A 17,414-nucleotide genomic window follows, 5' to 3' on the forward strand; every position below is an offset into this window, starting at 1 on the left:
GGGCCTGGGAACGAGATGCAGAGGTGGAGTCCAGTTGTCAGCAGCACTCACCGTGATTCCGGCCTGCCAGGCGATTCATCAAGTAAGACTTCCCTGTGCGGTACAATCCAACAATGGCCACAACTACCGCTGGCTGAGAAATTGTGTCTAGGATCTCTACTGCTTCCCCGTTCACCGACAGTTGCTCATTGTGGTTTTCCACCAGACAAATGGGGGCCATCATGTTCGGTCCACTGGCCATAGCTACTTGCCCACCTAGGAGAATTTCCCGACACAAATGAAATTACAGCTCCTCTGTCTCAGCTTACCCAAGCACCCAACAACTTGAGCCTGGGGAGACTTCTACATTGTCCACATGTAACCTTACATCTGAGGGCTACAGGGGGACTCAGTTTCTAAGGACACTTTGCTGAAATACTCGCCACTGTGATCTGCAGAGTAACAATGTAAGAACAAAACCAAAATGACTGTTAACTGCTCTGGAGTCCTACGAGATGCTGAGCCACACAAAGGATACCTTAAGCATGTGACTCTACTGAAAAGTATCTGCAAGGTATATTCTTAGACCCACAGTGCACATGAGACTGCTGAGTTTTTAAAATCTCAAGTAAGCAACTCATAGGGAGAGTACTAAAATCATGACAACAAGCAAAATGACAGACTCCTTGTTTCTAAGCCCTGGTCTCTCCATGAACAGACTTTTAAAATGAGGAAATGATACTATGGGAACTTCGAAAACCAACTGGCATATCGTAGCAGCTGCGTAGATAGCCAACTGAAATGATGACACAACCATAACAGCAGGAAATTGCAGGCTATCTTTGCTTCCCTTCCCTGCCTCTCTCCAACCCGGCACATGCTTGGTCTGCAGGGAGCACAGACGACTCTAACTGCATGTAATAGTGGTAACAGGCTAACCCAGGGCTAACGTTTCTGCTCTGCTTTGCCTCACTTGGACTCAGGATAGCACGTTCTTGAATGTGATACAGACATCTCAAGACACAGATGAATAAATAGATAAAATCTTCTTTGTAAAGTTAAAAATGTTTGTGCATTCAGAGATTTTATCCAGAGTAAAAAGGCAACCCAAGAATGGGTGAGGAATATTAAATATTACCTATGTTTTAATGGATTAATATCTCAACAAAGAGCTCCTTCAATCTATCATAAACTACTCAACTGAAGAATGGGCAAAGCATGGCACTAGACATTTCTCCAAAGAAGGTTTGCAAATGGCAATACACACAAGACACAATATTCATTGTTTGCCACTAATCACCATGTCTGAGGCACATTACAATTTTTAAAATTTTATTTTAAAATGATTTCAATTTGTGAATTGGAGAACACTAGATTGAAAGATAAAGTGTTTGTTTTCCAATAAGAAAATGTCAAAGATGAGAGTCTATTGGGAAAATGAGGGTTCCAAATGAAGAAGCCATTTAGGTATAAAATTCCTCTTTTGGGGAGGCAGGGGCGCTTGTTTCAGAGTCTGTCCTCACAGAGTCTCATGTTCATTGACTACTCAGGGTTAACTGGACTTAAGTCTTGCTTCTGTAAAATCTAAGCATTTGCTTGAAATCAAATTTAGTCTTGCTTGTTTGTATTTTAAGCAAGAAAGAAAGAAAGAAAGAAAGAAAGAAAGAAAGAAAGAAAGAAAGAAAGAAAGAAAGAAAGAAAGAAAGGTTATTTCGAGGCTCAGTTTGTTTTGTTGCTCAATAGTCTGTCAAGCCCAGCTTTCAGGAAGTGCCTGGAAACCACAGGCATCATTTTGTACCCACTAGGATGGCTACCGCATAGGACAAAACCAAGAATAAATGAATGTGAACCAGGATGTGAAAAGGTAGACTTTTGCAGTGTTATTAATAGAAGCATGAAGTGTTAATACCACTGTGGAAAATAGTATCATTATCTTTATAACATTAACCATAATAACATGGGATCCAATTCCACTTTTGTTTATACACAGTACATGAAAAATTGTAAACAAGGACTTGGACAGACATTAAACACCAATGATCATGGCACCTGTATTCACAATACCCAAAATGTGGAGACAACTCAATCTCCCACCAACAGATAGATGACTTATCATAATGTGATAGCCCACACAATTGAATATAATCCAGTCAGAGAAGGGAATGAAATTCTACTCCATGCTACAACGCAGATGACCTTTATAAGGACATTATGCCAAGACAGGAGAATGTTCAGAATCCTGAGAATTCAAATACAGGCAAAGTCGCTTGAGAAGAATGATCAGCTTCTTTGCAGCTTACTCCCATATATGAGAATAAGATAAAGAGCATGAAAAATGCATACACCATTGTGTGTATGAGTGTATGTGTGTAATCACATTCTATACATCATCAAAGACAATTTTGACTATGTACTTTGCTTAGTGAAACTCAGTGGTATATGAACTAAATTTATTTCTGAATAGATATTTTTACAACCCTACTCTGAGTAGGGTATAATTTAGAGACAGACAAAACTGTTCTCTTTAGATTACAATTGCCTGTTAGCTCCTTGGCAAGGATGGTGTTTTTCTGTAGGCCAGAGCTACAGCAGGGTCTGGCAAAGTGGGCAGTCTCCCACCCAGGTCTCTCCCCACTGCACTTGCTGCTGCGCTGAGTTGAGGATGCCAGGGCATTGCATCCAGAGACCTCAGAGTGTCTGGCTGCCACTTTGCGTCTGTCACTGGCCAAAGGGGACAAACTGAACTACCCCAGAATCAAAGCCAGCTACAGATTCCTGAAGCCCAGACCACAGGCAACCTGCCCTTGCAGCCTCTGTTGCCAGGGTGAGTCAGATTAAGTCAAGGTCAACACTCAGTTGCTTGTAAAGTAAACTCACCGGATCCTTTCCCTGCAGGTCCCAGCACAGTTCTCACCTGCCTGGAGCTCGCCCCTTGTTCTTCTCTTTCTTCTGCTTTTCATTCCTCCTTTATATAAGATCACAAGATCACAGACTGCTGCAGGACTGAAATTGAAAGTAAAGTTACCCAAGAGATTGCGAACGATGAACGGTGGCAATTCTACCACCTTCAGGGCAGGGATGAAACAAGGAAGGCATGAGCAACAGTAACTCTACATCTCAACTCCAGAAACACGGTCCCACCAACACCTTTTTTTCCCATCATGCAAGAGTTCTGAGGACTCTTCCACATACATGCCCCCATCTGGCTAGAGTTTCCTAGACACACAAGACAACAGAAATCCATGCACAAACACAAGCAGAATTATGTGGCTCAACACTGTAGTAAGACTTTTTTTTCTTAGTGGAAATGCCTGAATGTTTTATTTGTGAAGAGCTTTGAGTATTTTGAATATGTATTTTCTAATACAGAGGGAGTTTATCAAGAAACCATTTTTAAATAAAATAATTAGAGCTGGGAGTGTCAGCACACACCTCTAATCCCAACACTCTGGAGGTAGATAGAGGCAGGAAGACAGCCAGAGCTACAGAATAATCCCTGTCTCGATAAACAAACAAACAAGAGTGTTTCTCCAGAACCCTACAGTCCTCTGGGCTGAGAACTGCCCCAGGAGTCTTTAAATGTCTCTTCCTTACCGGCTGGGCTAGTGAAGATAGTCATGCTGCACAGCTTGGAGAGAAGCCTGATCAAGAAGAGGAGAGATACTGGGCAGGCGTGGCAAGTCCTGGAACCCACCATCAACTCTGTTTCTACACAACATGTGAGGACAGAGGCGAGAAGCGGGGATGAGTGATGTGGTATGAGCAATAGCTGGGACCTGGGAAACGGATCTGGATATCTTCTGATAAGGACAGATGCTCAGTCATTCTGAGTGTGTAGGGCTCTAGGTGACCAGTATGCCCCAAAGCCACACTGAGAGTGAGCCCTACTTCCTACAAGATTTATTAATCACCATAACTTCCCCAGTATGCAAAGAGCCTGTGCCTATTTAGGACACATTTATTCTGAGGTGATATGGGTTGAAGTATTTAAGAGTGAGGCATCATGACATCTTAATTTTCTTTTTAAACAGTTCATCAAAGAAAGAATACAGAAAGTGTCAGGTCTGAAAGATACAAATGGCTATGGTGTCTACTAGCATACCAACATGTCTGCTGGCCTCCACGCTCATTTAGTATCTGTAGATCTTCTCAGCTCTTCTCACCCTGCCCCTACCTAAACTTCTCCAGCTCATGGGCTTCCCTTCCCCCAGCTTCTCATTCCTACCTACCATTAGACCCCTTAAGACCCGAGATACATATGTGCTTGCTCTCTTGGCTCTTCATGGACCTGTAGGCTGGATTGCAGACCAAGTCAGAGTTCTCCAGAGAACCACGCTGGACTGCACCTCACCTCTCCCAGATCCTGTAGCTGACCCCTTAGTGGCTGTAAGTTACCCCTGAAATAAACCTCTTTTAATTACCAGATAAACTATGTGGAATTGCCTCGCGAATTGCTATTATAGTGGAGGATGGTTTGAAAGAAGCACAATTAATAAGGGGATAATTAGCTTAGCTGGGATTTTCATAATGTCAATCATAATTACTATCAGGTTGGTAATTCTTATTTTATCCCTAAAAAGTTTGCCAAGATACAGGCCTTAGAAAAGGTTACTAAAGAAAATAATGCAATTTTGACTGATAAATTGCAAGCCTTAGAAAAAACTCATTAAAACAGATGACAGAGATATTCAGACAAAGACAAAGGAATTTAAAGGAGAACCAACCTCACCATTACATTATAAAATTAGAGAGGAACAGCCAAAGGTTATAAACAATAAAACAACCTTAATTTATCCAGTCACCATACAAGAACAACCACCAAATGATGGGAATCCCCAAGGTTATGGAAGAGCTGACTGGATTCCTGTGAAAATGTTAGATTTGAGAAGATTTAAGAAAGCAATAGTTTCATATGGTATGCATCCACCTGTCCACCTGAAGTGGTATTGTGTTCCCCCAAAATATTGTGCACTCTAATAAACTTATCTGGGGTCAGAGACAGAACAGCCACAATATTAAACATAGAGGTTAGGCAGTGGTAGCACACACCTTTAATCCTAGCATTCAAGAGCAGAAATCCCTCTGAATCTCTGTGAGTTCAAAGCCACATTGGAAACAGCCAGGCATGGTGACTAATGCCTTTAATACCAGAAATTGAGCCTTTAATCCCAGGGAGTGATGGCAGAATGCAGAAAGATATATAAGGCATGAGGACCAGAAACTAGAAGCTCTTGGCTAGTTAAGCTTTTAGGCTTTGAGCAGCACAGTTCAGCTGAAAGCCATTCAGATGAGGACTCAGAGGCATCCAGTCTGAGGAAACAGGATCAGCTGAGGAATTGGCAAGGTGAGGTAGTTGTGGCTTGTTCTGCTTCTCTGATCTTCCAGCAATCACCCCAATACCCAGCTCCAGATTTGTTTTTATTAGTAAGACCTTTTAAGATTCCTGCTATATTCACCTTTTGTGAGGCAGATGTTAAATTCTTAGTCAACTAGTAACAGAATTATCCCACAAAATTGGGAAGACTTGGTTACAGCAGTATTGGAACCTGGCCCTCAATTACGGTGGAGGACCTAGTGGAAAGATGAGGCTAGGACCATTGAATAATGAAGTGGGGTTAGGGATATTAAAATTTCCTAAGACCAACTTCTTGGAGAGGGCAATTATTTGGATGTACAAAGACTGTCTATATATGATGACCACACCTTGGCTCTATGCCATGCAGCAGCTTTGAATTCTTGGGACAAAATTGAAGAAGTTGGAAAGAAAACTGTGTCATTTACTAAAGTTATACAGGGCCCAAAAGAAACCTTCACTGCTTTTTTACAATGATTAACTTCAGCTATAAATAGAATGATATCAAACCCAGAAGCTAGACAAATACTAACTGAATTTTAAACTTTTGAAAATGCTAATTTACAATGCAAAAGGATAATTAGGCCGTTAAAGGCAAGATCAGCACCCATAGAGGAATGAATCTGAGATATATACAATATTGAATCTCATAAGAAAAGAAAGCTTCTTCAACAAATGGTGCTGGCATAACTGGATATCAACATGTAAAAGATTACAAATAGATCTATATCTGTTGCCATGCACAAAACTCAAGTCCAAGTGGATCAAAGACATCAACATAAATCCATTTATACTGAACTTGATAGAAGAGAAAGTATGACGTTGTCTTGAACATATTGTTACAGGAGACCACTTCCTAAATATAACACCAGTAGCATAGACACTGAGAGTAACAACTAATAAATGGGACCTCCTGAAACTGAGAAGCTTTTGTAGGGCAAAGGACATGGTAAATAAGACAAAACGACAGCCTATAGAATGGGAAAAGATCTTCACCAACCCCACATCTGACAGAGGGCTGATCTCCAAAATATATAAAGAATTCAAGAAACTAGATATCAAAATACCAAACAATCCAATTTAAAAATGGGCTACAGAGCTAAGCAGAGAATTCTCAACAGAAGAATCTCAAACGGCTGAAAGACATTTAAGGAATTGCTCAACATCCTTAGTCATCAGGGAAATGCAAATCAAAACAACTCTAAGATACCATCTTATACCTGTCAGAATGGCTATGATCAAAAACACTGAAGACAGCTTATGTTGGAGAGGATGTGGAGCAAGGGGAACACTCCTCCACAGTTGATGGAAGTGCAAACTTGTATAGCTACTTTGGAAATCAGTATGGCAGTTTCTCAGAAAATTGGGAATCAATCTTCCTCAAGACCCAGCTATACCGCTCTTGGGCATATACTCAAGGAATAACCAATCATACCACAAGGACACATGCTCAACTATGTTCATATCAGCATTATTTGTAATAGCCAGAACCTGAAAACAACCTAGATGCCCCTCAAGTGAAGAAAGCATAAAGAAAATGTGCCATATATACACAATGGAGTACTACTCAGCAATAAAAAACAATGATATCATGAAATTTGCAGGCAAATGGATGGAACTAGAAAATATTATCTTGAGTGAGGTAACCCAGATTCAGAAGGACAAACATGGTATGTACTCACTCATGAATGAATACTAGATGTAAAGCAAAGGATAACCAGACTACAACCCACAGCTCCAGAGAAACTAGCTAACAAGGAGGATCCTAGGAGGGAGACATAGATCACCCAGTGAAGGAGAAATAGATAAGATCTACATGAGCAAACTAGAAATGAAGGAGGGTAATGGAGGGTAAGGGATGGGGAATGAGAACATAAAGTAATGGGAGGTTCGAGCTGGAACAGGGACAGAGTCGGAGAGCAAGGAAAGAGATACCATGATAAATGAAGACATCATGGGAATAGGAAGAAACAAGGTACTAGAGAAGTTTCCAGGAATCCACATGGTAGCCCCACCTTAGACTACTAGCAATAGTCAAGAGGGTGCCTAAACTGGCCTACTCCAGTAATCAGGTTGGTGAATATCCTGTCATCATAGAGCCTTCATCCAGGAACTGATGGAAGCAAATGCAGAGATCCACAGCCTGGCACCAGGCCAAGCTCCAGGAGTCCAATCAATGAGAGAGAGGAGGGATTCTATGAGCAAGGGACATCAAGATCATGATGGGGAAACACACAAAGATGGCCAGCCAAACTAGTGGAAACTCATGAACTGTGGACCAATAGCTATGGAGCCCCCATGGTACTGGACTAGGCCCTCTGGGCAGGCAAGACAATTGTTTAGCTTGAACTGGTTAGGGGGCCCCCAGACAGTGGGATCAGGATCCATCCCTGGCACATGAGCAGGCTTTTTGGAGTCCAGTGCCTATGGTAGGACACCTTGCACAGCCTTGGTGCAGGGAGGAGGGTCTTAGACCTGCCTCAACTGAATGTACCAGGCTCTGCTGACTCAACACAGGAGACCTTACCTTGAAGGAGGTAGAAATGGGAGGTGGGTTGGGGAGGGAAGGTGGGGGGTGGGAGGAGGGAGGAGAGGGGGAATCTCTGGTTGGTATGTAAAATCAATAAAAAATTTCTTAATAATAATAATAACAAAGAAAATGCTAATTTACAATGCAAAAGGGTAATTAGGCCTTTAAAGGCAAGATCAGCACCTACAGAGGAATGGATCTGAAATACAGATGATACTGAATCTCATAACCATGATGATAATTGCATAGGAGAAGTGATTTCCAAAGTCTTGAAGAAACATAAAAATGTCAGATGTTTTGATTGTGGTAAACAATGTCACCTAAAAAGGGATTGTAGGCAGGGAATTCCTAGAAATACTTTTTTTTTTTTAAGGAATAATCCAAACAGATGACCCCTGCTTTCTGGAGTATGCAGAAGGAGCAGCAAAGGCTAACATTGGACCATTGAATGTAGATCAACAAGGGACAGACAAGGTAACCCTTTGCCATTGGGAAATAACTTGGAGGACCTATCACAGGTCCCCACATCAAATTTGATTCAATCATTCCCTGTCACCATGGAAAAAATTCCTCCACAGAGCAATTAGAGGACCTAATGCCTATTGTAAAAAAACATACTGCTCTGGATGATAGAACACCTTTAGAAGATAAACAAAAATTTCAAGAGAAATCATAAAGCAAATATTTTGGCAAACTTCTACGAATGATCAAAGACCAAAGTTAAAATACAAATGAATGACACTGTAATTGAGGGTCTAGTAGACACAGGGGCAGATGTAACAATAATTGCATCAGAATCTTAGCATTCAAATTGGCCTCTTCAGGAGGTAAATGTTCAACTTTTAGTGATTGGAACTTTATCTCAGATAAAACAAAGTGCAAGATGGGTTGAATGTATAAGGCCAGAAGGATATAGTGGAAAATTAAAGCCATATGTGGCTAATATAGCAATAAATTTACAGGGATGTGATTTTGTTATAGCAATGGAATACCCAGATTAACATTCCTCCAATCTCAGAAACAAACCATAAGCTAACATATGTTTCTAGGAAAAATATTAAAAGGTATTATAAAGAACAGTCACTGATGTAGATGTAACCAACCGTCTTATTAAATAAGAAACACAGAGCCGATTCAGAGAAGAAAGCCAAGAGGTCAGAACTAAGAGCCTTACCCTTCCTGCTTCAGCAATCCTGCTTCAGCCAAGAGAGCTTTTCGAAAAGGGCCTCTTTCTGTGTGTATGTCTTTATATAGTCTAGCTGTTCTGCCTTCTCATTGGTTGTAAACTAAACACGTGACTACCTTGTCACTGCCTGTATGTACCGCCCTCCAGGTCCTTAAAGGCGTATGCCACCACTGCCACACACTTGCTATGGCTCTAAAACTCTGACCCCCAGGCAACTTTATTTATTAACATACAATTAAAATCACATTTCAGTACAAGTAAAATACCACCACAACTGATCATTTATTCAGGTTGCACATAAACAGGGTACAGCAGCCGCTGATCTTTCAAAGGTACCACAGCCCTACCTTTAAAATGGTAAAATGATAAACCTGTCTGGATGGAACAATGGTCTTTGACATCAGAGAAATTATAGGCCTTAGAACAGCTGGTACAGGAGTAGCTAAATGATGAACATATTGAAGAATTGACTAGTCCTTGGAATTCTCCTATATTTGTGACTAAAAAGAAATCTGGGAAAGTGGAGAGTGTTAACAGATTTGAGAGCCATAAATAAAGTAATTCAGTTGATAGGCTCTCTACAGACTGGAATTCTCCTGCCTTTTCTATGACCTAAAAGATGATCTATTACAGTGATTTATTTAAAATACTATTTCTTCACTATACCTTTACAAGAACAGGATAGAGAAAAATTTGCCTTCATGGTGCCTACTTATAATAATTCTCAGCCCGTTAAAAGATATCAGTAGGAAGTTCTCCCACAAGGGATGTTAAATAGCTCCATAATATGCCAATATTTTATACAACCGCTGATGGAAATAATTCATAAACAGTTTCCTCAATCTATAATTTATATGGATGGTTTCTTACTAGCTGATTCAAATGTAGATAACTTAGAGAAAATGTATGAAGAAGTAAAGAAAATTTTTGCCTTTTGGGGGATTGCAAATTGCTCCTGAAAAATACAAAGAGGAGATTCTATTGATTGCCTAGGATTTAAATAGGTCTAAAAAAATGATCCCAAAAGGTACAAATCAGGAGAAGTTGATTACAGACTCTTATTGACTTTCAACAATTGCTGGGAGACATTAACTGGCTATGGGCCACAACTGGATTAACAACTCGAGAACTGAGTAATTTATTTCAAACCTGACAAGGTGACAAGGACTTAAATAGTCCAAGAAAACTATTAGCTGAGACTGAGAGAAAATTCGCTTTGGTAGATAAGAAATTACAGGATGCACATGTGTATCATTTGTATCAAGAACTTGATTGTATTCTGGTTATTTTACCTTCTACACACTCCCCTACAGGAATTCTAATGCACAGAGAAGATAATATCTTAGAATGGATATATATATATATATTTTTTTTTTTTTGGTTTTTTGAGACAGGGTTTCTCTGTGTAGCTTTGCGCCTTTCCTGGAACTCACTCTGTAGCCCAGGCTGGGCTCAAACTCACGGAGATCCGCCTGGCTCTGCCTCCCGAGTGCTGGGATTAAAGGCGTGCGCCACCACCGCCCGGCTAGAATGGATATTTTTACCACACAAATAGAGTAAAAAATTAAAGGCCTATGTAGAAAAGTTTTCTGAATTGATTCTGAAAGGAAAATTAAGACTTCATCAGTTAGCAGGAATAGATCCAGCAGAAACTGAGGTACCTTTTACTAATGCTGAAATTTCCTCCTTATGGGCATAAAATGAATATTGGCAAAGAGCTTGCAGTAATTTTTGGGAGGGATTAGCAACAAATATCCCAAAAGCAAGAGAATTCAGTTTATAAAGACAACTAACTGGATCCTTCCTCAGACTATGTGGCGAGCACCAATTTCTGGAGGCTCTACATTATATACTGATGCAGACAAAGGCAGGAACAAAAAGTCTATCAGATATTCTAGGCCTGCAGGCCAAAGATGGATGCCCCAACATTACAGAAGAACCTTGGGTGATTGTCCAGGCAGGCAACTGTTTCTGTTATGTCTTAGTTTTGGAAGTTGTTTGCTCTGCAGTTCCTGTTTACTCAGGTAGTATTATATCCTTCTCAGATCTTTGATGAAGTTGAAGACTAGATAGTTATAGTTATAGTTTTCCTTGTTATAAAATTCAGAAAAGAAACTCATAAAAGAGGTGTAAAGGTATGAGGCTGAGAAACATTAAAAGATAGTTTTTGGTTGGTAGTACAAGTTAGGATAGAAAATGAATTGGGTACAACACTTTGGACTCACCAAGATAGGATAAATAATGGAGTATTTTCTCTGAATTTGTCAAATGCAAATGGACTGGACATTGTTAATGTAATTCTTGCCTGTATATATTTGTATACAGTTATTGTACTTATTGCAAATAGTTTTACTCTGTTAGTTAAAACCTTCCCTTTTTATTTAGACAATGAGGGGGGAAATGTTAAGTGATATTTTGATTGTTTTCTGATAAATAAAGCTTTCTTGAAGTTAGAAGGCAGAGCCAGCCACTAGCTGACCAAAATTAACCATAGAGGTTTGGAGGACTGTAGACAGAGAAGACAGGATGTAGTAAGACAGGGCTGAGAAAAGATCTCAGCCCTTTTGGATGGAGGAACGGAAGAGGTAGGAGGCCACTGGTGGCTGCTCTCTGCTTCTCTGATCTTTCAGGTTCTTACCCCGATATTTTGACTCCTGATTTTTTATTGATAAAGATAATTAGATTAACACTTCACCCATGTGCATATGGGTGACACTAAATGGACTCAATGGGTTATGAAAAAGAAGAAAGGGCTAGAGAGACGGCTCGGTTGTTAAGAGCCAGCACCCACAGGGTGGTACACAGTTATCCATAACTCCAATTCCAGGGAATCCAGTGTCCTCTTCTGATCTCTGTAGGAACCAGACACGCAAGTAGCACACATACATACATGCGGAAAAACACTCAGACTATGTATATATAATTTGCCATATATTTCTGGCACAAATGAGAGCCTTAATACAAAATCATTTTAACACAAGTAGTACATGGGCCAAGCCATGAATGGATTCACTCAACAGCTAAATAACTAATTGTCTGTATCAAATTCTATTCCAAACTTCTGAGGGTAGAGTGGTAAAGAGAGTGAAAGCCTCAATGTTTGGGGTCCTGGAAATCATTTCAGAGGAGAACCAAAAGCAAACAAACAAACAAACTAATTAATTGAGATTAATTTGAGAGAGTCACTTGAGGCATGAAAGACATGATAACTAGCAGTGTCCTTCGGATTGAGGTGTTGTGTGAGGAGAGACATGAATGGCAGTAAGAGTCACTGGGGGAGGACTCTTGGATCTCTCTGTCCTCAGACAGAGTCCCTGGAGTGCAGAAGTACTAACGGGAGCTACACAGTACAGAGAGGTGACAAGTTAAACATCGTAGACAGAGGAAGCGTTGGTATGGGCTGTTGTGTGAAGGATGATACGGAACTTCTGTAATAGGAAGCCCTTCCGGGATGCAGACCCAGAGGGACTGATGCCATGGGAACCATTAACTGTGTGACTGCATGCTGAGATGCTCACATGGCTTCCACTGTCCTTCACTACTTGCTTCTCCTGCAGGATTGTAAATAAGCTTTTTATAATTAACAACAACAACAAAAGTTTATGCAGACCTTGAGTGGAAGGGAGAAGCAGCAGCCTGCTGCAACTGCCAGGTGATCTGTACAGTAAAGGAGGGCCTCTCGGACCCGACTTGACACCAAGCACACACAGCAAGCCGTCCATCCGCAGCGCAAGCCAGTGCTCCCTGGGAGCAGCTTCATGCTGGAGAGTGAAGAGAACACTCTTGCTGTCTGCTTTGACTTCAAACCTGGAGACCAAGATAAGAAAATTCAGGAAATTTCAGGGAGAAAGCCAGCATCCCTTCTAATTCAATCAGGAGTGTCCTGACTGCCAAGAGACTGAGACAATCTCCCAGAAGCTCAGGGGTGGGAATCAAGTGATAACCTCACCAACGTGAAATTCATTACCGTTTTGTTCAATCCCTTCATTTGAATGAGCATCTCCCGTTTATGAGCAGAGCCACAAGAGGGGTACAGGGTTTTCTTAGAGAGTTCCAAGGCTCAACAGAACTGAGACAGAGACACTGTGAAGAACCTGTTGGAACATCAACGGCAAAGCCAATTATATTTAGATTCTTCAGCTCTTTTGTGAGACAAAATTGGATTTCCAACAATCAATGTGCCAAGCTTCCAGAAGCAAAAGTTGTGAGAGCCCTTACATGGAGAATAAACTAACATAAAGACACAGGTTCAAAGGAAGGGATGCAGGGATGGTAAGCCAAAGCTGGCAGAAGAAACGTTAGCATGTGTGAGTCCGCTGAGCTCTGTCTACTGCTCAGGATACGAAGCCGATCTGAGAATTTGACACACTGTGTGAATCCAGCTTTGTGGCATTCTGGAAATGGTAAAATTCCGGCCGCAGGAAGAACATAATGGTTCAGATGATGGGAAATTAAGGGGATTTTTAGGGCTGTGAGGACATTTTGTATGATTCTGCTGTGTAAATGTCAACCAAGAGTGACTCCTAATGTAAACCATGGGCCATGAGTAATCATGATGTGTCCATGAAGTTTATCAAGTGTGTCATGTGACCACTCTAGTGACAGGATGCACAGTGAGGAGGTTATATTTATGTGGGACACTGTATTTGGGGTAGCTCGGTACTTTGTGCTCATTTGTGTGTGTGTGTGTGTGTGTGTGTGTGTGTGTGTGTGTGTGTGTGTGTGTTATAAGAAATAAAAAGTATCACACAAACCTAGATCATCTGCTTATTGTTTGTGGAATGCCAAAGCAAAGGAGATGTTCTCTCCTAGTCTAGCAGGCTCTGGAGCCTTGATATCCAAAGGCAGACTCTCTTCCATGTTCTCTTTAATGTGGCCATCCCATTCACCTTCAAAGTACTGCCTCCCTTTTCCTCTGTCCTTCAGCCTGGGCAGATCTCTCCTCCAAATTCCACTCCCCTTTATTTTTATTTATTTGTTTGGTTGGTTGGTTGGTTTGGTTTTTTTCAAGACAGGGTTTCTCTGTGTAGTTTTGGTGCCTGTCCTGGATCTCGCTCTGTAGACCAGGCTGGCCTCAAACTCACAGTCCACTCCCCTTTATAATGTGATTCTGTGGAATCATTCCTGGTAACAACTACTTTGTCCAATAAACTGATCTAAGGTTTTTATGTTTGTGTGTGGGGTGTGTGTGTGTGTGTGTGTGTGTGTGTGTGTGTGTGTGTATGTGTGTGTGTGTTTGTGTGTGGGGTGTGTGTGTGTGGGGTGTGTGTGTGTGTGTGTGTGTGTTGTACTCTCCTCTGATTTTTAATCTTAATAATAACTACTAGTTAAACTCTTTTTTCTCAATGAATTTCATAGGCCCAATCTTTCGGCCTGAGGGGCCTCACAGCAAAGCAGATGACGAAGCTGTTCCTGTCATTAACTTGTTGCAGAATATTGTTTTAAGGTGTGTTACATTTGTTTGTGCTATGGAACATTTGTTTAATGAAGCAAAGATGTGTTGCATTCTTTTACATTGCACTTGTCTAACTCTGTAAAGCTGTGTTACTTTGCCTGTCTAAACACCTGATGGTCTAATAAAGAGCGGAACAGTCAATAGCTAGTCAGGAGAGGGATAGGCAGGCCTGCCAGGCAGAGAGAATAATTAGGAAAAAATCTAGTGAAGGAGAGGAGGGAGCAGGAAAAGGAGAAGGAGAGGCAGACACCAGGGGCCAGCCACAGAGTAAGGAAAGAAAGATATATAGAATAGAGAAAGGTTAAAGCCCAGAGGCAAAAGGTAGATGAGATAATTTAAGTTAAGAAAAGTTGCATAGACACAAGCCAAGCCAAGCTAAGGTCAGGCACTCATAAGTAAGAATAAGTTTCTGTGTGTGTTTATTTGGGAGATGGGTGGCGGGCTTCCAAAATTTAAGAAGAAAACCACGTACATTAGCCTGCTGATAGTATCCCATCACTGAACATATTATGCGTTTGCTGTGTGTTGTGCAATGTGATTAACAATAAAGAACAAAGAGACAGGACCTTACCTCTACCTTTCCAGAAGTTCAAGGGGAGACTGGAGAGGCTCTCGCTCCGTAACGTGTTTGCCACACAAGCAGGGGGGACTGAGTTCAGATCTTCTGCACCTTCAGAATAGCCAGATGTGTCTTCCTACATTGCTCTCCAACTTATTTTTGAGACTGGTTCTTCCATTGACCCTGGAGCTCACCAGTTGGCTAGATCACCTGACCAGCAAGCTCCCTGGATCTGTCCATCTTGGCTTCCCCCTCATTGGCATTACAGAAGCATACTGCCACACCTGGCTTGGTTTTTTGTTTTTGTTTTTGTTTTTGTTTTTGTTTTTTTGATTTAGTTATTTATTACGTATACAGTGTTCTGCCTGCATATATGCCTGCCTGCCAGAAGAGGGCATCAGATCCCATTACAGATGGTTGTGAGCCACCATGTGGATGCGGGGGATTGAACTCAGGACCTCTGGAAGAGCAGCCAGTGCTCTTAACCTCTGAACCATCTCTCCAGCCCCACACCTGGCTTTTTATGTGTCTGCTGGGGACCCAAAAACAGTCCTCACACTTGCACAACAAATATTTGCCCACTGAGCCATTTCCCCAGACCCCAAAGTGCACATTTTTAAAATACATATGGGTTTTGTTTTGTGTGTATGTGTAGGGGGGTTGTTGTTTCTTTGTTTTGGGGGTTCTGTTCTTGGGTTGGTCTTGAGACAGGGTCTCACTATGTAGCTCTGACTGGTCTGGAACTTACTATGTAGACCAGAATGACCTTGAACTCACAGAGATCTATCTACCTCTGCCTCCCAAATGCTAGGATTAAAAGTGTATGCTACCTTAATCGTTTTGTTTTGTTTAATTTAACAAGGGATAGGCTCAAATTCTAACAGTGTAAAATATACTGTCTTTCCCACCTCCAGTGCTATGTCTCAAGAAGGCAACTGTAGTTAACAGTTTGTTACACAGTCTTCTAGTCATATCGGATTCATTTATGATCATGGACAAAGAGTGCATGCCTGGGGCTTAAGAGACGTGGAGATTCTCCGGGGCTGGAGAGATGGTTCAGTGGTTAAGAGCATATTCTGCTCTTGCAGAGGACCCAAGTTCAATTCCCAACTCCCATATCAGGCAGCAAGACAAGAAACTGCAAGTCTGGCCGCTCAGGCAGACAGGAGACGTGAGCAGCAAAGAAATCCCCAGATTATTTTAAATACTCCAGTCTCGCTCATTCCCGAATGGTTGTCACCCAGGGTCATCTTGCCCACCCAGCAGAATTATGTTTTTCCTGAAAAGAGCACAAGGGACTTAATGCCTGACTAGGACTTTATGATGTTTGTGACCCTGCACTGCCCCCTTGAACTGCCAGTTAGAGGTAAGTCTCAGGTATGGAAACCAGGGTCTAATGACTGGTCTTGAATCAATCCTGTCTCCTTTGTCATGGGAATGCTGGCTAATGGCTGGCCAATGCTGATGAATAAACAATTACATTCTAGCATCCTCCATCACTTATCTCAAACAGACCTCGTTAGCACACTTCTTATCTTTGGGGTATGTTGGGGGCAGTGCTCCTGAGCTGAATTCCGCTTGTGTGACTTCATGTCTCCTAAGCAAATCTATTAGTAAATGCTTTATAACATCAATGTTATTCTTTGAGTTGCTTCTACATCAATAGGATGAGGCAAGACACACAAGTATGAAAATAAGGAGTCAACAAGATGGCTAAGTGGCTAAGCTGCCAAGCCTGGGGACCTGAGTTCAACCCCTAGGACCCACACATGGACGGAGGGAGCTAACTCCTGCAAATTGTCCTCTATCTCCATGTGTCATGAGATGTGTACACACTCACACATGCACATACAAAGCAAGTGAACTATAATACAACAGAAAAGGAGATATAACAGAGCTGTCAAATACATACTTTAAATATCTTTTAATAGTATTATTGAGGAATTGTTTAAAGATTAAGAAGGTAGGCAAAGTCAGGCAGTGGTGGTGCATGCCTTTAACCCCAGCACTCAGGAGTCAGAGACCACTAGTGATTCTGCTTATATGCGATAACATAACTGGAGTAGTCAAAAATCATAAAAAGGAGGAATAGGAATCATAGGCTAATGAGTGTGAAGTTTCTGTTTGGGTAGAGACAAATTCTTGAGAGTGCACCAACATATGAATAGACCAAGTGTCCCTGAATTAGCCATTTTAAATGTTTAACATGGTAAATCCCATGCCATATGTTTTTTATTACAATAAAAATCATTATAAAGAGAAAAAGAGTCACATTGAAGTTCTGTGATCTCAGAACAAAGCCATTGGAGTTTAGACCTCAGTAGGTAGGTAGATTGAAAGCTGACTTGGACT

General features: G+C 41.3%; 1 protein-coding gene across 1 annotated transcript in view; it reads right to left on the reverse strand.

Annotated features, from left to right (window-relative positions):
- LOC131920499 (guanylate-binding protein 6-like) overlaps positions 1 to 17,414 on the reverse strand; it is a 77,193-nt gene that overhangs the window by 46,168 nt on the left and 13,611 nt on the right. Inside the window, exons 3-6 of the mRNA XM_059274873.1 lie at positions 13,016 to 13,142; positions 12,659 to 12,855; positions 2,894 to 2,982; positions 52 to 255 (exon numbers count right to left, since the gene is read on the reverse strand). Of these exons, the coding sequence (XP_059130856.1) occupies positions 52 to 255; positions 2,894 to 2,939 (250 nt within the window). The 5' untranslated portion in view covers positions 2,940 to 2,982; positions 12,659 to 12,855; positions 13,016 to 13,142. The remainder of the gene's footprint in view (positions 1 to 51; positions 256 to 2,893; positions 2,983 to 12,658; positions 12,856 to 13,015; positions 13,143 to 17,414) is intronic.

This window comes from Peromyscus eremicus, chromosome 10 (genome assembly GCF_949786415.1).
Source record: "Peromyscus eremicus chromosome 10, PerEre_H2_v1, whole genome shotgun sequence".
Classification (NCBI taxonomy): domain Eukaryota; kingdom Metazoa; phylum Chordata; class Mammalia; order Rodentia; family Cricetidae; genus Peromyscus; species Peromyscus eremicus.